The sequence below is a fragment of the Equus asinus genome, chromosome 5 (genome assembly GCF_041296235.1).
Source record: "Equus asinus isolate D_3611 breed Donkey chromosome 5, EquAss-T2T_v2, whole genome shotgun sequence".
Lineage (NCBI taxonomy): Eukaryota > Metazoa > Chordata > Mammalia > Perissodactyla > Equidae > Equus > Equus asinus.
Window position 1 is genome coordinate 77,356,039 of NC_091794.1, and position 22,279 is coordinate 77,378,317.

Below are 22,279 nucleotides of genomic sequence, written 5' to 3' on the forward strand. Positions count from 1 at the left end.
GTCCACACCCGGGATCCGAACTGGCAAACCCTGGGCCGCTGAAGCGGAATGTGTGAACTTAACTGCTGCACCACCGGGCTGGCCCAACACTTTTGAGATGAGAAATTGTTATATTAAACAATTACTGTTAATTTTAAGCGTGATAATATTATCAAGGTAAATTTTTTAAAAGTCCTTATTAAGAGATGCATACTTGCTGGGTCATGGGTACATGGAGGTTGATTATTATTCCATCTATTCTTAGGTTTGAAAACTTCAAACTAAAATAATCTAAAAAGACAGGAGGCAGGTCTGCAGATCACTGGACTTTATTACGATGGAACCACTCCTGTTACATAGAAGCTACTGGCCTAAGCCAAAATCCATGAGGTTCACATGAACTTACAGTACGCAAATAAACAAATGGCACGTTCAAAACCATAAGGAAATATCCCGATGCCCAGAAGATGAAGGCTGAGGTGAATGAGTCTGCACATTTATTTCAAGCTGTTAAAGAGTTTGTGGGCCACCTAGATGGAGAAAAGAAAAGAAGTCATCAACTGGCAGCTTTAATGTCCTAGCTTACAAGGTCCATCATGCCCTGGAAGAGTACTGCCTCTTCTCTCGCCACCTCCCTTCCCACACACCCGCTCTGGAGCCCTTGTGAACTCCCTTCAGTTACAGAATACTGTCTCGCTTCTACATGGAACCCACTTTTCTCATCTTTTATTTTTCCTTTAGAACTTAAGTTTACATGTCACTTCCTGCAAGCCTTCTCTAAACAAGCTCCTATCCCCACGCAATGTCTGTCCTGTCTTCCCCACAGAAACTTATACCTCACACATCACAGTGCTTATTAATTCAACAGATAGTTAGGAACCATCTACTATATGCCAGGTACTGTTCTAGGTGCTGAGTGAGTCACAGTGGTAAACAAGACAATATGTCTGTGTCTTATGGAACTTAGAGAATAATGAAATATAATATAGACATAAGCTAACTTCTGATAGTGATAAATGCTATGAGGAAAATAAAATGAGGGGAGGGCACAGCAGCTTTACATAGGAGGGTCAGTGAAGGCCATCCTGGGAAGGTTACACCCAAGAGACTTACCAATTTATTCACTGTTCTACTTCTGTTTCCTATGCTGGCTCATAACCCAGTGAAGGAAAGGACCATGCCTGTCTCACTCCCAGATATTAACCCAGTGCTTGGCTCATAAAAGTATTTGAATAACATAAAATTTACCATTTTAAACATTTTTAACTATACATTACTATAGTATTAATTCATTGTCCTGCAACCATCCATCTCTAGACCTTCATCTTCCCACACTGAAACTCTGTACCCGTTAAATAATAATTCCCCACTTCCCCCTCCCTCAGCCCCTAGCAACCACCATTCCACTTTCTGTCTCTATGAACTGACTACTCTAGGTACCTCATATAGTGGAATGATATATTTGTCCTTTTGTGATTGAAACCAATCACTTAGCATGTCTTCAGAGTTCATCCATGTTGTAGCATGTGTCAGTTTCCTTCCTTTTAAAGGCTGAATATCTCACTGTATTTTTTTTTTTTTTTGAGGAAGACTAGCCCTGAGCTAACACCTGCCAATCCTCCTCTTTTTGCTGAGGAAGACTGGTCTTGAGCTAACATCCGTGCCCACTTTCCTCTACTTTATATGTGGGACGCCTGCCATGGCACGGCTTGACATGCGGTACGTAGGTCCACACCCGGGATCTGAACCAATGAACCCCAGGCCACCAAAGCGGAACGTGTGAGCTTAACTGCCGTGCCACCAGGCTGGCCCCCCTTTTTTTAATGATACAGAGAATTGTGTATGCATATTTTATATATAAAATTTTCCTTTCCACTAAAATCATGTTAAAGAATTAAGATGTATGAATAATTGTATGTATACCAAAGAATGGATGAAATAAATGAATGTATATCAATGGAAATGAATACAATGCCTCTATTCATGTTTTATATGTGAATGTTTATGATTTCATTTTTATTTAAAAATCTGATAGTATATACAAGAAAACATAGTTATCACCGGGCAGTATGATTTCAGTTGGATTTTTCTATCTTTATAAAAATCTTCCTTAATTGTCACAATTTGTTTAATAGGAGTGTGTGTACACGTGCATGTGCATTTGTGTGTTTGCGCTGTATATTATAGAATTAAGGGGCCAGCGCTGTGGCCAAGTGGTTAAGTTTGTGCGTTCCACTTTGGCAGCCCAGGATTTTGCCAGTTCAGATCCTGGGCACCGATCCAACACCGCTCATCAAGCCATGCTGAGGCAGTATCCCACATAGAACTAGAGGGATGTGCAACTAGAATATACAACTACATACTGGGGGGCTTTGGGGAAAAGAAAAAAAAGGAAGGACGATTGGCAACAGATGTTAGCTCACGGCCAATCCTCAAAATAAAAGCAGGGGGGCGGGGGCCTGGCCCAGTGACACAGCAGTTAAGTTTGCATGCTATGCTTGTGCTGCCTGGGATTCGCTGGTTTAGATCCTGGGTGCAGACCTACACACTGCTTATCAAGCCATGTTGTGGCAGGCGTCCCACTTCTAAAACAGAGGAAGATGGGCATGGATGTTAGCTCAGGGCCAATCTTCCTCAGCAAAAAGAGGATTGGCGGTGGCTGTTAGCTCAGGACTAATCTTCCTCGAAAGAAAAACAAAAGAATTAAAACAAAATACCTGTATTGGGATTGTTGAAGCATAAATAATGAAAATTGGCTGAGTGGAAATCATTAACTAGTTTTTCTTTCTTTTTGAGAAAGAAGAAAAGCTTATTTGTTTGTTTTTCTTTTTACCTTCTGACCCATTTCTCCCTATCTTTTTGATTAAAGCCATCCTAGTGGGTGTGAAGTAGTATCTCATTGTGGTTTTGATTTGCATTTCCCTGATAGCTAATGGTGTTGAGCATCTTTTCATATGCTTATTAACCACCCAATCAGTTTTAATATAAGCAACCATATCAAATTTTGCATACCCTGTAATTCATTTAAAATACCTTACTATTATATTTGCAGAGTCAAACAAAAGTTTACTTAAAAAAATTAAAAAAAAAAACTTTTTGGACCAACTACTGTGCACAAGACACACTGGAAGATATAAATTATTTTAAAGAATAGCCTGTTACTTAACAATACAAAATCCACTTCCCCACTGTTTAGCAGTGCAAGTTAGGACATCACTTCTCTGTAAGAACATCACTTTCTTATCTGGAAAAGGGGGATAATGATACCTATCTCCAGTGCCAGTGGTAGAATTAGGTAAGATTATTTATGTAAAGTGCTCAGCACTGTACCTCACATATATTGGGCCACAGTAAATGCTTATTGATGGATGTGCCTCTAGGATGAAAAGGTTGTCAGCACCAAGTCTTCCCTGGCCACTGGAAGCGTGCCCCTTTCTGACTTTAGGCTGACTTACGCAGTGGTCCCTTGCATGCAAGAAGTCAAAGAGCTCCTCTGTGCAATCCTCCTCTGTCTGTGACCTGGAGGATACACGCTCATCACAGAGCTCTAGCCGCTCCCGAGCCTTTACACATTTCTCCGTCTGCTCGCATTGCTCTCTCACTGTTGTTAGGGGATCCTGAAGGAGAAACACAGAAAAAAACCAAAATGGGGACTTTAGGAGGAGACCCACAAACCATATGCTTTGATTAATACAACCACCAAACCAAGGTGCTGCCTCTGAATTACCGTGCAGAAAGCCAGCTGGCAGAGCCACACTGCCGCCAGAAATGGCAGAATGGGGTCTCCCATTCAATTCTGATGCTAAGTAGTAGGGAAAAGTTTCACATTCCTGCCTTCCAAGGTTGCCAGTATGCACTGAAAGCCTCAGTCCTATCTGAAAAACAAGGTGGTAAAGGAAACCTGGCCAAACTTGAAGTAGATCTAGAGGAGGCCTTACTTATTAACACAGCATTTTGGGATAGGTAATGTCTGTGAATTTCAGTTCCCTTATCTAAGAGCCAGGCCTATGCACCCCAGCCACCCAGCTAGAAAGGCAATGTTGACATGGAAAAGGACCATCTAAGAAAAGTTCCTTCCAGAATTCTTTATTAAGCCACAAATAGCAGATGATTGAGTGCCAGGCCCTCAAGACGCTGCTCTGCTCCCTGACACCACGACTGGAGAAGCCCCAAACCCAGAGAAGACTCAGCTCCCAGGCCCACACCCCCAAACACTCCACTGCACAGGAAAGAAGTATTAAAGGCTTCTTCAATTCTCATTCTCTCCAAGGTGTCAAGTAAAGACTCCTTAAAATTCCCTTAGAGTTTCATGAAGCTCAAACTTCTTTTTACTGAGATGGTTCGAAACCTGAGACAGCTCTTACCACTAATTCCTCCTCCTCCTCTTCCTCCTACAAAAGGAAAACAAAATTAATGTCAGCAGCAGTTTTATGACATATATATGCCCAATCATACCAATGTTGTAATTACTGAGGATAGACATTCTACCTATCATGTTTTAAATTTTCTGTATTTTATGATGCTTTGACTTTTTAGGCGCCTTGCTAATCCTGAAGAGACAGTCCTCCCAGGGCTGGCTAATTTCTAGAGCTAGCAGACAACTTGCCTGGGGGCACGCCTTTCACATGCAAACCAACCCAAACTCTTATCACCAACTACCTCCTTTTTCTAATTCTCCTACACTAAACCAATTACTGCCCCTGTCCTAATCACCCCAGGGTCAAGTACCAAACAACCGAGGACTAGAGCCCACTGATATTATTCAAACAATCCAATCCTCAACTTGCTAGAGTTTGCCTATCCTGCCTCACTCATTCCTTCCCTTGGAAACCAAGGGTCTGATTTCCCTTGCTCCTTCTGCTCCTAACTTGTCCAGGCACTTCCCCATGTGGCTCCAGGTGGTGAGGCCTGCCCCCTTCTCTTGCGAACTCTAAGTAATAAACTCTTCCTTCAAACATAGTTGTCTCTATGTCTGTAACCTATCTACAAGCTGATTAAAACAAATCCTGGGTACATTTCAACAAGGACACACTGACTCATTTTCATTCGTAACCTAAAGTGTGCACAACACTCAAGTTTATAAAGGACTTTCACATCTGTAATAATTTGATTAATCACAACAGCCCCTTAAGGAGTTCCCAGTTTAGAGGTAACAAACACTAATTAGACATTTTCTGATATATGTTCAAGCTGTGAGATGTTCAAATGGAACCTATGTATTTTGTTTTGAATATTGGTAGGTGCCAGTATTATCAGAAATAACTAAATTTAGTCCTTACATCCCAAACCAAGTTAGGAGGAAAACCAACATTTTTTCTAGACTCTGAGCTTAAATTGGGAATATGAAAATGGCCAAACCTAAACTCTTCTTAGGCCAGAGCTTAACTAAAGATGGTTACAGCCACTGCTTTTTGGCTTGCTGAACTCCCAGGACTCTAAGTAGACTATCAATATAAGTGCACCAAAGGTCTACATTCACAAAGTCTACTCCATTCACAAGGTAGGTAACACCAGGCCCTACCTATTTACTTCTGATTCAGGTACACAAGCTCAAACTTGGTTTCCTTTCTTCCAAGGGAAGCAGTATAAAAAAATTCCCTGTGGGAGCATCAGCATAGACCTAATCCGGAGCATCGCAGAATCTGATCAGTATCTCAATCTGTCAAAAGCAAGGTGCTTGCCTGCCTGTGCATGCACATATCCACATGTGGGAGAAGGGAAAGAAAAGATATAAAGGGAAATAAAAAGAACCAGCTCAGCAAGCCCTCATTATGTTTTCAAAATTCCAACACAATCTGCCTCATACTCCACCATACCCTTCAGGGAAGGGACCACAGCTCATGAAAGCTGGGAGTGAGGGGTAGGGCAGGTTCAACTGTAACCGAGGCTATTTATTCTCACAATTGGCAACGGTCTCTTCTAAACTGAAGATGTTATTGAGGATGTAAATTCTAGTTTTTCATTAAATAAGGTTTCTTAACCTTGCTCTTTAAAAAAAATTCATACTGAAAAAGTCTTTACAAAAAACTGAAATCACATGCTGCCTGAGTTAGAAACCAGAAATTAGTATCCTAGAAGCAAGACCTTTACATCATTTCCCTATTATCAATACTACTACACTGATGATTCTGTGTCTTTTATAATTTTATGTCAAAAGTATCTCGGCATGTTTTGGAAAAACAAATCAAAATAAAGTCTAAATATACACTACTTCGTGTAAAATTTCCAGTCAATGAGAAAAACCAAGATCACACTAAAAAGATCTAATCTCCAAGAGGTATAGGTTCTTCATAAAAGACTTCAGTTTTCTTAATTTTAAAATTGACTAGTGGGGCCGGCCCGGTGGCGCAGCGGTTAAGTGCGCACGTTCTGCTTCGGCAGCCCAGGGTTCGCCGGTTCGGATCCCAGGTGTGGACATGGCACCGCTTGGCACACCATGCTGTGGTAGGCGTCCCACATATAAAGTAGAGGAAGATGGGCATGGATGTTAGCTCAGGGCCAGTCTTCCCCAGCAAAAAGAGGAGGACTGGCAGTAGTTAGCTCAGGGCTAATCTTCCTCAAAATAAATAAATAAATAAAATAAAATTGACTACCTATTTACTTTCTTTTCTCATCTACTGCTGTGGTGAGCCCTTACTGAGTTTTCTGGTATACTTTCTGCTAACTTCTTGACGCTGGCTCCCCTTCTTTCTTGTCCTCTTTCAGAAAGTAAGACTAGGGAAAATTAAGGCATAAACTAGTTTCCAACTATTCTGAACCCCTAAGGCCAGAAGAGCTGCCCCAAAGTGACCAAAGAACAAAGAAATAGACAGGAAATGTGATTGGAAACAAAAAGCTAGCGGGCTTCTACAGTAAAGCTGTGAGCATTTTGGGTAAGTCTTGGCTGTGGAACCAGCTGCACGGGTACAATTCCTGGCTCCGAGATTTATCAGCTGTGTGTCCCTAGACAAGACATATAACCTCTCTATGCTTGTTCCCTCACCTGCAAAACGGCAATAATAACAGTACCTAATACTTACAGGACTATGGTGTGGCTCAAATGAATTAGCGCACCTACAACACTTAGAGGAGGAAGCGGTCGATAAATAACCATCTTATACTGGCATTCGTACTCCGGGAAGGAGCGCCTCCTCCAGCACAGAATTACCTTCACATTCCTACACTGTCCCCAAAGATACCCCCCTCCCCCAAAGAAAAAGGAACCACTTTGTCACAGAAACTAGCCTAAGGCCAGATCTCCAGAAGCTCCAGAGAAGATGTGGCAGGGATTCCTGACCTGAGCTGAGGTCAGGGCCCAGCCTGGTCAGCTTGCTCCCCAAACCTGTCACACCAGGGCCTCAGAACACCGGACTGACTAAAAATATAAATAAGCTCAGACGACGCAGCACTTTCGCTCTCGTGAAGGCTTCACCCCATTCGGAGAACGGGGGAGCCGAGGCCCAGAGAAAGACTAGTCATCTACTCGCCCAAGGTCACTCGAAGAATTCTGGGGAAGGGTCCAGGGAACCAGCTCTCCTGACCCTGCAAACTCTAGGGGGCCACCAGGGCCAAGCGGGCCCCGGGCGGGTTTTGGCGGGCTACCTGCTGAGCCGCAGCGCAGTGAAGACGGTCCAGTCGACCGTCTCGCCTTACCTCCTTGGGATCTCCGGACCCGGTCAGCATTTTTCGCTCGTCCTCCAGCCCCATGTCCGGCTACTGCCCTGGATTCAACACGAGCAGCAACAGCGGCACCTATTCCACTTCAGGATCAAGAAGGACTTGTAAGGGTCACTCAGCGGATATCCGGCGATCTGGCCGGAAGTGCGGCAGACTCGTCGTGGTCGCGAACACACGCTCCGATTGGCATGTACTACCGTCCACAGGCAGAGGATAGGGGTAGCTGGTATTTGCACCTGAGAAGGATTTGCTAGGAAATATCCCCTTAGTCACTCCAGGCCCAAATATACTGATCTAAGAGTTTATTTCAAACATGAGCTTCTGAGAGGCTTGAGAAGTCTGCAGATTTCTTCGATGTTCCTTTAGCGCAGTTGCCATTCTTACCCACAACGCTGATGGAACCGTCCTAACTGCTGACCTTTTCAAGATGGCGGCCCGCGTGTGCCGCTCTCGGGCTCGCGCACCTCCCCAAGATGGCGGCGCCCGAGGCCTGGCGCGCCCGGAGTTGCTGGTTCTGTGAGGTAGCGGCGGCAACGACCATGGAGGCCACGTCCCGGGAGGCGGCGCCAGCGAAGAGCTCGGCCTCGGGCCCCAGCGCTCCCCCCGCCCTGTTCGAGCTGTGCGGGCGGGCGGTGAGCGCCCATATGGGGGTTCTGGAGAGCGGGGTGTGGGGTAAGTCGCGGGGTGAGGGGCTACCTTTGGCAACGAGCGGAGGCGGCCCGGCGGCCGGGGGGCGCGGGGGGCGAGGCCGGGAGGCCCGGGGCAAGGCCCAGCCCGGGGCACTGGAAGCCCGACTGTCGAGTCGGAGCATGAATTCCGTGACTGACCGGGCTGGGCAGAGTAAAGTCGGGGACCAAACCGGCAGGTGGATCCGCACCGCGGCCTGGCTGAGGGGCGCAGGGGGCGAGGCCAGGAGGCCCTGTCGGGGCCGAAGCAGGCAGGGCCCGGGCGCCAGAGGCTGGACTGAAGGGCCAGGCCGAGGGCACCGAACTGACACTCGGGCTGGGCCGGGCGGAGGAGTCTCGGATGTCGAGCCGACGGGCAGGGATGGAGCTGCTGCTTGGGGGCGGGGGCCGAGGTTGGGAGGCCCGGCCTAAGGCAAGGAGGCCAGGCCTGGAGCCACCTACCCTGACGGCCGGCGCGGGGCCTCCAGCATCGGCCTCGCAAAGCACGGGGGCCGAGACTGCGGAGGCCAGGCCGATGGGCGTGGGTAGCCCCGTGCATCGGAGAGCGAGGGAATGGGGCTGGGGGAGAGGCCGAAAGGCTCGGGGCGCCGAGGCCTGTTTGATGGCCCGGGGCTGAGGAGAGCGCACTGACGACCCGGGCCTCGGGCGCCAAAGGGATTGAGCGACGGCTGACAGGCGGGGCAGGGAGCGCCGGAGGCCACTCGGATTGGCCTGAGCAGCGAGGAAGGTCCCGAGAGCGGGGGAAGAGAGGCCCGGAGCGGGTCAGCAATCGAGGGAGGCCCGAAGGACGGACAGGCGGGAAGGGCCGAGGAGGCCCCAGGCGGGGCCACGGCCCGGGGAGCCCGGACTGGGAGGGGGCGCGTCGCCGCTAGGAGGCCTTGGTCCGAATGGGAGTGAAAGGCGGCCCCAGGCCTGAGGGCGCCCGGGAGCGAAGGGCCGGGCTCTGGTTGAGGGCACCAGGCTGAGCAGCAAAGGCGGGCGGCCCGCGGCACCGGGAGGAGGGGCCGGGGAGGGCGAACCGCCTAGGCCGGCCGGTGGGCCTCGCAGCACGGCGGGCCGGGCTGGGCCCCTCACGGAGGAGAGGAGGCCTGCAGCCAGACGCGCGCGAGGAGGCAGGGCTGTGGGGTGGGCGCCGCCGGTCGCAGCCTGGCAACTGGTGGGGAAAACTCGAGGCGGCGTTGTGAGGGGTGAGAGGGGAAAGAGAGGGCGCCGGGGGGTGGCCCGGCCGCACGGGGACGGGGAGGCCTTGGGCCTGACAGACTGGTGGTGTGAGGGGGTGGGGCCCGGAGGCCAGGGCTGAAGTTGGGTGAGGAGATGGCAGGCCCGGCCGCCGAGGGCCCGGGAAGGGGGAGAGGGTGGCGGGAGAGAAGGCCCGGGCCTTGGTCAGGCCTCCGGAGGAGCGGTGCTGGTGACTGCCAGGAGGAAGGCCCCGGTAAGGTCAGGCTTGAGGCTTGGGGTCCTGGGATGGGGGGTTGGGGTTATACGGTGAGGAGGCAGATGTGGAGAAAAGGCCATGGAGTCTGGGGAGCCGGGCCTGCAGGAATAAGGCCCACGGCCGTGGAGAGCGTTCAGGACGAGGGAAGGCCTTTGGGGAGGGGGTGGGGCACTGATTCCGAAGAGGCCCAAGCATAGAAGTCCTCAGGCCTGGCGGGGGAAGGGGATTGTGGAGGCCCTGTCCCAACAGCTGAGAAGGGTCAGCTGACCCATGGGGAATGGGAGAAAATTCTCCGTGGAGTTGGACAGGGGGCTCAGAAAAGTCCTGGGGAATGTGGAAGAAGGCAGAGGGATGTGGCCGTGTTAGCCTGGAGCTTTGAGGATGCTAAACCTGGCTAGGAGGGAAGAGGCCTGGGTGTGGAGGCCCCAAGTTGGGAAGGGGAAGCATTAAAATGTAGGCTGGAAAGAAGCAAGGAAGAGCCTGGCTTAAGAATGGAGAAAGGAAGAGAGGAGTTTGTGCATAATAGGGGATGAGCATTGCTGTGGCCGTGAGAGGGGATGGCTAAACAGAGAGGAGAAGTTTGGAGGGACCGAGGAGGAAGAGCTCCTATGGGTCTAGCCCAGGTAAACAATCACACAGAAAAAGCTGAATCAAGTTAGGCCTCTTAGAAGGTCCAAGTAAGAGGCCTGCTAAGCAGTGCTATTTTGAAGGAAGGTCTCAGCGTGGGCTAACAGCCAGGAAAGGCGTCCTGGAGGTGGTGGACTAGCGTTGCTTTGTGTAGGGAGAGAGGGAGCGAAAGTGAGTAGAGGCAGCAGGAAAGGATACAAAACTTAAGTAGACTAGGTATGTTGTACCTTGAATGCCAGGATATGGAGCTTGGACTTTACCTTGAATGCAGTAGAGAGCCTACATTAGTGCAACATCTTAGGGAATTAACACTTTCATTCATCAGGTACATTGAGTACCTACTGTGTACAAAGAATTGTACTGGACTCTTGGATATCAAGATTCGGTTACTCCACAAGTAAAGATAAAAGGAGGTCTTGGAATGAAGTTTTGGAAGATTTTCCTTACTCTTAGATAGTCCAAGATCTTAGACTTGTTCTTGGGAGGCCAGAGATGCTATTGACAGTATGAGAATAATAGACAACATTTAGTGAGATTATGGCCAGGCATGGTCTTTAAAAAAGATTATCATCTTCACAACAATGTTATGAGGTAGTTATTATTATCTCCATTTTAAAATTGAGGAAACTGAGGCTTAAAGACCTTAATTTGCCCAAGCATTCACAGTTAAGTGGTACAATCAGGATTTCACCCAGTTTTGTCTAACTCTCGAGACTAACCTGTTTAGCCACAGTACTATAATGCCTCTCAGATCTAGGGAAGTCAGCAAGAGCAGGTTTTCTTTTTAAGATGTATTGAATTTAAAGTATAGAGCCTAATTATTTCTATTCTTTATAGGAAAATTCTAGTTCAGGGTATGGTAGGGGCCCAAAGAATGGAAGTGGTCAGTCTGGAAGAGTGGGAAGGGAATTCAGGAAAGGCTTAATAAAGGGCATATGATACTTGAAAGATGAGTAGTTGATATGCTGAAAGTGGCAAGGACATTCCTAGTGGAGAGAACAGCATGACAAAGGCACAGACGCAGAAAGCAGCGTAACATATTAGATATAAATGAAACAAGTAGTTTAGTATGGCTGGAGTGTAGGAGGCAAAGCAGGAGCTGGAGAAGTTAGTAGGTCCTAGATTATGAAGGACTTGTTTATCACACATATTCAATAGGACCTTTTAAATGCAGAATGGTTCATTATGCTTGGGCAGAAGTGAACTGACCAGCTCCTAAATGAGCCTATCAGCTTGCTCTGTGGTATTATCTCACCCTTGAAGATGTGCATGCCCCCGAAATTCCGGCTGCCAACTATGTGGCTGAAGATAAGTGGACCAGAGTTTGAATTGGATTTAGGTTAGCTTCCACAGGTTCAATTGGTAAAATGAGAATTGTGCCCTTCTGTTTTCCTTTCCAATAGGATAAATAATACTTGGAACCCTGGGAGAAAAAAGTAAATTTTGTGTTTTGGTTTTTGTAGCTCTCCCAGGCCCAATACTTCAAAGCATCTTACCTCTGCTCAATATATATTACTTGGAGAGGATTGAGGAAACTGCCCTCAAGAAAGGTGAGTGTCTTACTGTCTCTTTCTCAGTCAGTAATTGTAAGCAAGGCACCATAATGTTCTTCAGGTAAATATTACACCTGATACCTGTATAGAACTTCATGCTTTTCAAAAAGTGCCCTCCCACCTACTTTCTTATCTAATTCCTTACAGTGTCCTATGAAACACAAAGCAAGTATATGATTTCTATTATCCTAATAAAAATGAGACCACAGGCATACCACTGTTAATAGCAAAGCTAGACTAGAACTTAGATCTTCTGAATCTTAGTTTTTCTCTTTTACCAAGTTGCCTCCCAAACCCCTCACTGGACATATCTGTTAACAGCTAACATTTATGTAACTACCCCTGATGTGCCAAGCACTGTCGTAGGCACTTTATCTGGAGAAACTAATTTAATCTTTTCAAGAACTCTATGAAATAGCTATTATTACAGATAAGGAAACTGAGGTACAGAAAAATTAACTTGCCCAAAGTCACACAGCTAGAGTGTGGTTTGCTGATATTTAAATCCAGGCAGTCTGTCTTCAGAGCCAGTGCTCATTACCACTCTGCCATATTGCTCCTGTGAACCCAGAGAAGGATAACATTAAAAGGCTGATGTACTTCATGCATGGCCAAGGAGCAGCCAAGTAAATGTGATATTTCTCCCTACAGGCCTCTCCACTCAGGCCATCTGGCGTCGACTATGGGATGAGCTGATGAAGACAAGGCCTTCCAGTTTGGAAGTAAGTTAAGGCACCAGATAGAACTCTGGCCTGACTTAGCACAGGGAAAGCAGGAATAGCACACAAACACAAGCTGGTTACCGGTAAAGTACAGGGACAAGGATGGAATGAATTTAGGAGGAGGCCTCTGAGGGCTTGTCACAAGGTTCTTTCCTATTTGGCCTTTGTCACTGCCATGCTTGCTCACCATGTTTGCAGGTGACACAAAACAGAGAAAGGTAGTGATCACAATGAATGGCAGAACCCGGATTCATAGAGGTCCTGACAGGGCTGAAGCAATGGTCAAACCTAACAAGATGAAATTTAACAGAATAAACCAACTCTTCACTTGAGTCTAAAAAATTCCAATTGCATGACCTCAGGGTAGGGGGTGGAGAGGTCTGGCTTAGCAGCAGCTTATATAAAAAAGATTAAGGGGTTTAGTCAACAATGTGCTGAAGCCACTCATATAATGACTGTACCCTGAGCTGTGTGAACTAATGTAACTATAATATAGGCTGAAGGACAAGGGGGATGATAGACCTGCCTGGCTCTGCAGTGGTCAGGCTACCCCTGGAATATGGAGAAAGAAGTCAAAGCCACATCATGTGAGTCACATTTGGAAGACTGGAGATGTTTTTCCTGAAAAAGAGAAGACTTGGGGAACATGAACTGTCTTGATATATTTGAATAGTTTCACATGAAAGAGGGATTAATAGACTTGTTCTGGGTAGAAGCTAAAGGAGGGTAAATTTTTGCTAAACTGAATTAGAACTTTTAAACTCTGAGCTTACTGCTGATGAAACAAGCTAATTCCAGAGGTAATAAACTTCCCATCAAATAGAACACTTGGATACTACTCGGAACACTGGATAACTACTTGACACAAGGGTATTGTAGAGGAAATTCAGCATTGTAAGAGAGGTTGGACAAGATGACTCCTTTTAGCCGTGAGATTCTGTTATTCATTAATTCAGATATAACTCACTATAGCTCTCATTTAAGCAGAATTTCTTTTGCTGCTCCATAATTAGGTGACAAAACAGATTGATTTCAATAAACATTTACTAAAACTTACTACACACCAGCTCTTATGCTAAATATTGGAAGTACAGACACAATCCCTAATCTTGAGGCACTACTAGTACAGTAGGGAAATCTGCAAATACATCATGTTTGAAGTGGGCTTTATATGGTGAAATGAGGCCAAATGACAAGAAAACACATCAGGAATTGGGGATTTATTTCTGGGGATGCACTGGGTTCAGTAACGTTCAGCTCCTTTCCTTCAGCTTTTCCACTTCTAGATCTGGACGCAACCCTGGAGTTCAGTGTGTTGACACTGAGGCCCAACAAAATCTTCAGGCACTATGTACAGGAGTTAGGCCTTATGAGAAAGAGCAGTGGGTGCAAGAATATTAGAAAACAGTAACAGCTTCCCGTGACCTTTAAAAAAACATGAGATTCACTTTGTCCCAGTGTTTCCCAAGCAGTATGGCTGACTAGCAGGTGATGGAGATTGTATGATCTTTCTCTTGGAGACATCCTTTTTCCCAACATTATCTCAAGCTTCCTGGAAAAGAATGTCTACTTGTTATCTTGTCACAGAGCATTTCAGAACATTTAGGAAGCCCCAGGCTTGGTGACCTAACAGCCACCCTGACAGAAGTCCTGACTTGGAGCATATCCATTCCAGAGGATGTCTTCTGCATGACAGTAACCTTCACTTCATAATTCGAAAACATTTACTGAGTGCCTGTTCAGTTCCAGGCTCTACGCTAAGTTCTAGGGTTACAATGATGAGCAAGATGAATAGAGCCCCTGGCTGCTTATTATGTAACAGTATTTCAAACTGTGTAGTACTAGTGTGTGTATTAAGAGATCTATAGAAAATAGATATTCTGGAGACAAAGCAGTGGGGAAGTGAAGGATTATTCAATAAATGGTTCTCTAGTAATTGGTTAACCATATGGAAAAAATAAAGTTAGAGCCTCACTTTACAAGATACTCAATTTCTATATGGATTAAATATTAAATTGTAAAAAGTAAAAGCACAAAACAACTAAAAAAAGAATAAAGGTGACTGGTTATGTAATCTCAGGATGGAGAGTGCTAATTATTAAATGGGCAGGAAAAAAGAAAATATGGACATATTTGGCCATATAAAATGCCAACACTATAAACACAATTTAAAAGGTACATAAAGTGGGAAAGAATGTTTGCAACAATATTTGCAAAACAAAGGGATACAGAGAATAAAACAAAGGTGAACTTCCCAGTAGAATAAAATGAGTAAAGATTTGGACAAGTCACAAAACATACAAAATCTCCAATAAAGTGAAAAATGTTCAATCTCAATAAAAAAATGGGAAAGTAAAATTGTACCTCCTAAATTAGTAAAGTCTTGTTTTGATTTGGTTTTGTTTTAAAAGGTAATTCCTGGGTGGGGTGAAGCTTGCATTTTAATATGCTATTAGTGGGAACAGAAACGTCATAACTTTCTTGGTGGGCAATCTGGTGATAATTGTCAAGAGTCTTTAAAATATTCCAATTTTTGACTAGAAATTCTGCTTTAGAATTTACAGTATATAAAATTTGAGATATTCATGAAGATTTCCAGATGCTCACTACAGCAAAGTTTAATATAAAAAAAGCTAGAAACAATTTAAATATTCAATAATACAGGAAATATTAAATATAGTACATCCATATTTTCAAAATATTAATAAAGTCTATTCTGAAAATATTTAAATACACGGTGGTAAAAATGTTTACTCACATGGCGGTATGATGTTACAAAAGTCCAGCATTTGAAACTGTTCAGAATTGTCTCAGCATTGTAAAAACAAATATCTATAGCTACTCACATAGACATATACACTCCAGAGTTGCTCTACACATGATCTTTGATTTTCTTATCTTTCCACAAACAGTATTTGTTATGAGAAAAATAACAGTGGACAATATATACTTTATGACCATTTACTGGCTCTAACAGCTTAGTACAAGAAAATATTTAGCCCTCCCTAGTGTGTACACATACTTCCTCCCCAACCAGTGCCTGAGCTGCCAGCCCACTGCGGGTGGGCCAAGGATTGTGTTGGTAGGAAAATGTCATTTCATCTCTTTAGTGGTGCCTCATTCCCCCTACTCTCACCCCAAAAGGATTTAAATCAGTTTGCATCGTCTGAGCTACAGTGTACAAGTCCACAAAATGAGTCACTTGGACTAGATCTCTCAGGTATTTGTCAGCTTGAAGTTTTAGCGCAGATTCTTTAAGAGGTGGTGATGGAATAAAATGCAGTGAACTGCTGTCTGCTTATGCATTAACTTGTGAGAAAGAAGCCTTTGAGTTGTCATAACTAACTGTACATACTCATTTAATCCTCACAACTCTATGATGGAGGTACAGTTATTCCTCACTACACTGATGATGAAACTGAGGCAGAAAGGTGAAGTGACTTGCTTAAGGTTACAGTTCATGAATGTCAGACCCAGGGTTCAAGTTCAGGTGGCAGTCTGGCTCTGGAGTGCTTCTAATCACTGTCATGCTGCTCTCACTGCAGTTACCACGTCTGGGGTGTTCCAATTTCAAATATTCTCTCCCATTGTCTTCGTCAACCAATAAAATGTCTGAAAAAGCCCAGTATTTAGTTTTCTAAACTACGTTCCACATGTCTTATGGTCAGAAACAGCCACAATATCTTGCTTCACATCTTTGTCCGTATTTTAGACCCAGATCTTATAATAACCATCTGATTCTCACCTGTGAAGCTGAAGCCTTGCTAGGGTTACCTGCAAGTGTTTTTCAAAGCTGAGCACAGGCCAGCACATGTGTAGGAAAAGTGCCGGAGTGAGGTAGGATTTGAAGGATTCAGGAATACCCTCTGCTTCCATTCGAGGCTCAGTAGAGATTTGGTTGCCAGGTATTTTCTCCTGCACCCCTAATGCCCCCACACTACTGCTGGTGAAGAGAGGTCCTTCTCTCTTGTTGCTGCCATGCAGTTAGCTCAAGCATGAAGAAATCATTCCTAATTATTACCATAGCAGGCAGTCTTGGGGAAGAGCTGGAACCAAGGGAATGACACTTTTGCCTGAGAACAAGAGGCCCAGCTCCTGCCAACGACCTCAGATATAAATTGAGGGTCACTCTGGTATGAGGGAATGCATGGAGGCAGGGTATCAAAGAGAAGTGTCTTTTAGTCTTAAGGAACCGCAGGCTACCTTTACTTCAAGCTGAATAAGCACCCTGCTTAAAAGGCTCTGCCTCCATGAAGTCCATTCCACATTGCCCATCTGGACTGATTATTATCTTTAGCAGCAACAGAAGCAACATTTTGAATTTTGTAGTTTACAAAGTGTCTTAATTTGCACTGTCTCATTTGATCTTCACAAAAAACCTGTGAAGGGGGTGATATAATCCACATTTTACAGATGAAGAGGTTCAGAGAGGTCCGGAATATAGTGGCAGAGCTGGCACCTGTATCAAAGCAGACTTTCTATTGCACATTACGAAAGAACAGGGACTTAGGGAAGTCTTTGTCTCAATGTGTGCTTTTGGGGTAGGTAGGAGTAATTCCTAATCTCTGACATACATCAGAATCATCTGGGGTAGGTTTAAAAAATAAAGATGCAACGGACCTTATCTCTGATGTAACATAACAGAATCACCAAGTCTGGGCACCTGGAATGAATTTTGCAAAAAAGGGAAAGCTCCATGGTAAATTCCATTGTGCACCAAAGGTTGAAAACCATTTGCATTCAGAGTTCTTCTAACTATATCAGAATAGTCTGAGATGAAGTCTCATATCCATCAAAGCAAATAACTGTTGCCTTGGAGAAAACAAAGAAATCTTAGATTTTGTCCCTGCTCTCCAGGAATTTCTAATCTTGTTGGGATAAGACATGCACATAGGCAAAGAGACAACACCATGAGACATATCTACGAATGTCCAAGACTGAGTAGTCAGAGTATCAGGAGTCCCAACGAGGTGTTGGCGGGGGCGGGGTGGGAGGGTGGCTATAGAGACAGACGCTGAGACTCACAGCCTCAGAGGATGAAATGTTAGCAGGTCCTTTTAGGGAGTCTATTTGGCCCACCAATAGAGAGCGTTCCTGGCAGATATAGGAAAGGACATAGAAAGCAGGTTTGGGTCAATGAGGTGACCAATTTGGCCAGAGCAAAGCATTCACATGAGCAAGATGTGGAAGATAAAGCTTCAGGGAGGCAGAGGGCTCCCTGGCAGGCTGAGGAACTTCAAATTAATCCTAGGCATTGGAGAGACATTACGAGTTTTTAAGCAGAATAATGTAACCAGAGGTGTTTTACAAAGATGAATCCAATGGACTTGAGCAGAAGTTTGGGAGTGGAAATGGGACAGGGAGAGCAATCAGGAAGCTAATGAAGTAGTTAGCTGTGAGATAAGGATCTGAACACAGGTGGTAGTGGCAAGAATGGAAAATTGGAGTCAGGTTCTAGAAACAAACATGGAAGAATTTACAAGATTGAGTGACTCTTTCACTTGAGAGTCACTATAGCACAACAGTCTCTGGAACCAAATTTCCAGGGTTCAAATCTTTTCGATTCTATCCCTTACCTGTGTAACCACAGGCAGTAACACCCTTTGTGCCCTGGTTTTCTTACTTGTAAAACAGGGCTAATAGTAGATACCTCAAAGATGTGAGGGTTAAATGAATTTATATAAATTATTTAGAATGTTGCCTGGCTCAGTAAATAGTTAGCTATTGGAAAGGAGGAAACTGGGAGGATGACGGTTCCATGGGTAGCACTCTTAGTATCAGTTATCTGGCATGTTTTTTGCTTTCAGAGTGTGACCTGTTGGCGAGCCAAGTTTATGGAGGCCTTTTTTTCCCATGTTCTACGTGGGACCATTGATGTATCTTCTGACAGGCGTCTTTGCGACCAGCGCTTCTCACCTCTTCTGCATAGCTCCCGCCATGTCCGTCAGCTCACCATCTGCAACATGCTGCAGGGTGCAACTGAGCTGGTGGCTGAGCCCAACCGCAGGGTTCTGGAGACCCTGGCCAGTTCCCTGCACACCCTCAAGTTCCGCCACCTGCTGTTCTCTGATGTGGCTGCTCAGCAGTCACTTCGGCAGCTGTTGCATCAGCTTATTCACCATGGGGCTGTCAACCAGGTGTCGCTGTACTCCTGGCCTGTGCCTGAGTCAGCGCTTTTCATCCTTATTCTTACCATGAGTGCTGGCTTCTGGCAGCCAGGCCCTGGTGGCCCACCCTGCCGCCTCTGTGGAGAAGCCTCCCGAGGCCGGGCCCCATCCCGAGATGAAGGATCCCTCTTGCTAGGCTCACGCCGGCCTCGCCGGGATGCTGCTGAGCGATGTGCTGCAGCCCTGATGGCCTCCCGGCGGAAGAGTGAAGCCAAGCAAACAGCCAGAGCTGTACCTCCCACTCGGGTGACACGCCGGAGCACACAGGAGAGCCTGACAGCAGGTGGGACAGACCCTAAGAGGGAGCTGCACCCTCCAGCCACCTCCCACGAGGCTCCTGGCACCAAGCGGCCACCCTCTGCTCCAGCCACCACCTCCTCTGCCTCTGCCTCCTCTTCCACATCCTCATCTAAACGGGCTCCAGCTAGCTCAGCCCCCCAGCCTAAGCCCCTAAAGCGTTTTAAGCGAGCTGCAGGGAAGAAGGGTACTCGCACCCGTCAGGGGTCTGGTGCAGAGTCTGAAGACCTGTATGACTTTGTTTTCATTGTGGCTGGTGAGAAGGAGGATGGGGAAGAGATGGAGATTGGAGAAGTGGCTTGTGGAGCTTTGGATGGATCAGATCCCAGCTGCCTGGGGCTTCCAGCACTGGAGGCCTCCCAAAGATTCCGCAGTATTTCCACCTTGGAGCTATTCACAGTTCCGCTCTCCACGGAGGCGGCTTTGACACTGTGCCACCTGCTGAGCTCCTGGGTGTCTCTGGAGAGCCTCACACTCTCCTATAATGGTGAGTGCTCTGGAGGGGCAGGGGTTGGGTCTCCCAACAGCACCAGCTGTTTGCCCAATCCTGTGGAGGGGAATGGGAAGCTGGAGACGTGGCCCTGCCTGCCCCACAGGGAGGCAGAAGGCACACACATGAAATAGTGGCACACTGTTGGTGCTAGGGAAAAGGAAGATGAGGTCTATAGGCTTGATTTACAGTTGGAAGCAGGGGTTTCTGAGAGGCAGTAAGAACTTGAAGAAAGTACATTTTAGATATGGTAGGCAGTCCAAGGGCAGGTGGGAGCAACACAGTATATGCAGGCCCAGCTAGGGCTGAGGTTGGATCCCACCAGTCATATCAAAGCAGCTGTACAAACAAGGAGGTGTGGGACACATTTTTTTTTTAATCAGACCAGCAAACTGCAAAGCAGTCCTCAGTTATTTCTCACCTGGCTGTGCCCAGGTAGCCAAACTTCAACTCTGGCTAAAGCCAGCAATCTGCCTACATTGCTGAGCACTGCTAGAGAAAATCACATACCGGCTCCCATTCATACTCTACCACTTCCAAACCATTCCTTTTTCTTTCTTAGCAGACGACCTCAACTCCTACTTCTACTTCACAGAGAAAACAGAAGCCATCACACATAAATCCTTCAACTTAATGTTAACCAACCTATAAACTCTCCGCCATCTGTACTTATCCCTTCCTCCTTCACCACAATGGAAGAGACTGCTGTCCCATCTAAGACAAACTCTTCTACATGTGCTCTGGATCCATACTCGCTCACCTTCTTAGGAAAGCTTGTTTCTCAAATGCCTTAGTAATAAGAATTAATTTTTATATACTGCTTAATATGTATGTCATATTTTAAGTATTCTCATTATATTAACTAATTTAACCCTTACAACAACCTTATGAAGTCAACCTTATGAACTTGCCCAGGATGACCTAGCTAGTATATTGTTGAGCCAGGGTTCAAACCCAGGCAACCTGACTCCAGAGTCCATGCTTTTCTACCACTACTTAATGTTGCCTCCCTTCTCTCCATTGTCTCTCCCCCACCATTTAAACATCAAATAAAGTATCCACCAAAAACCACTACCACCACTTCCCTCTATCCTGTATTAATTACTGTCCTATTCTCTCCTGTCCTTCATGGACAACCTAAGGGTCACTGTACTGTCTCTTCTCACAGTCCACTCCAGCCTTGCTGACACCCCCACTACTGCATTGAGGACCTAGGTCACCAAGGTCCTCCTTGTTGCTAAGTCTAATATATACTTTGCAGTCCTCATCTTACTTAATTCTTGGCAGCATTTGCTATTAAGCAGTGTCTTCTTCATGAGAAACTTTCATTTCTCAAAATGAAATTACCTCAAAATCTTCTGATTTTCCCCTCCATCTCTGGACATTACTTCTCTTAACATTCAGAGTTCCTCAGAGCTCTCCCACATTACACACACTTCCTGGACAATTTTGTCCATCCCCTTGGTTTCAAAGGCCAACTATGCTGAAGGCTCCCCATTCTAAGACATTAGCCCAAGTTTCTCCTAAATTCCAGACCCATTTATCCAGCTGACTACTACATAGCACCACTTCATAAACCATAACCTTCCCAACCTGAATGCATCTTCTTCCCTCTATACTGATCCTCCTCCTGTTTTCAGTCAATAAGATCACAGGTGACTTAGTTGCCCAAAAAGGAACCTGGATTCTCTCACTCCACATATTTAGTTACCAGGTCCTGTCTTTACAATCTCTCTCAAATCCCTTTCTCTATCTCCACATCTTTAATTCAGGCTACCATTCTCTCACTTGGACTCATCATGTCAACAGTTCCTAACTCCAACTCACCATAGACCCATTGTCTATACTGCAGCCCAAGCATTTTTTCAAAAATGCAAATGTCATTCATTCATTCATTTAAAAAACCTCTCAATGGCTTCCCGTCACCGTACTTCTTAATTTTACTAAGCGGATCATTCATGTTCTTACCCCTGCTTACCTGTATTGTCGTATCTTGAACACTTTCCCCCTCATACTTCACACATCAGCCACATTGAATATTTTTCCGTTCTTGGAACCTCCCACCCTTTCTCTTTCAGGCCTTTATATATGCAGAGAGAACTCTGCAAATATAAGGGGTCTCTGCCTGTCACTCTTCTCCTTCCTTTTAGCCTGTCTCCTTTATGTTCTTTAGGACTCATCTAGAAAGCCTTTACTGATGGAAGTTGGACTGGGTGTTAAGTACCCATCCTCTGTACTTCCACAGTACTCTACTTCCCCAGTTCCCATGTTCATGTTATCAAATACTTCCCAGTTTTTGCTATTATCAGGCTATACAGGCAGAAACAATTATCTTCTGCTCACTACTGTCTAGCAAGAAAACATTTACTAGGTGCTGGGTAAAGTTTAGTTTAGTGAATCAACAGGAGCATAAGTCCAAGGAGAGATAAGGGAGTGGGTTCCAAGGAATTATTTGCTTTGTGGCATTAAGCAACTGCCCTCACCGTTCTGGGTCTTACTTCCTTCTGTGGGATGTGGTTATCCTTTTCTGCCTCATTCCTACCCAATGAATCTGTTAAAGATTCCCTATTGGGTCAGTGTCACTCTCCTGCCTAGTTTTCAGATGTTCCCTATGACCCACAGGAAAAGTCCAGAGACCTCTGCTGCTATCTGGGCCTATCATTCAGC

At 45.7% G+C, this 22,279-nt stretch overlaps 2 protein-coding genes across 6 annotated transcripts in view; one reads left to right on the forward strand and one right to left on the reverse strand.

Annotated features, from left to right (window-relative positions):
* Window positions 1–22,279, forward strand: part of LRRC41 (leucine rich repeat containing 41) — a 45,297-nt gene that overhangs the window by 19,788 nt on the left and 3,230 nt on the right. For 2 of the 4 annotated variants that reach the window (XR_011503415.1, XM_014827874.3), the window contains exons 1-4: window positions 8,109–8,307; window positions 11,847–11,933; window positions 12,588–12,658; window positions 18,466–19,609. Coding sequence is in view for 3 of the 4 variants with exons in the window: in XM_014827874.3 (XP_014683360.1) it covers window positions 8,109–8,307; window positions 11,847–11,933; window positions 12,588–12,658; window positions 18,466–19,609 (1,501 nt within the window). In the remaining variant the exon portion in view is untranslated. Of the gene's footprint in view, window positions 1–8,108; window positions 8,308–9,625; window positions 9,759–11,846; window positions 11,934–12,587; window positions 12,659–18,465; window positions 19,610–22,279 lie in introns of those variants that run through there. The other 2 variants (XM_070510003.1, XM_070510002.1) reach the window with 2 other exon arrangements.
* Window positions 293–7,725, reverse strand: UQCRH (ubiquinol-cytochrome c reductase hinge protein). Of its 2 annotated transcripts, XM_014827879.3 has the most exons (5): window positions 7,612–7,724; window positions 4,344–4,370; window positions 3,707–3,854; window positions 3,435–3,596; window positions 293–509 (listed from the first exon to the last, which is right to left on the reverse strand). In XM_014827879.3, the coding sequence occupies exons 3-5, from the start codon at window positions 3,767–3,769 to the stop codon at window positions 477–479; spliced, it is 258 nt and encodes an 85-aa protein (XP_014683365.1). In that variant the 5' UTR covers window positions 3,770–3,854; window positions 4,344–4,370; window positions 7,612–7,724; the 3' UTR covers window positions 293–476. The 2 variants fall into 2 exon arrangements, with proteins under 2 accessions (XP_014683365.1, XP_014683363.1); XM_014827877.3 differs by lacking the exon at window positions 3,707–3,854 and having other exon boundaries at window positions 7,612–7,725.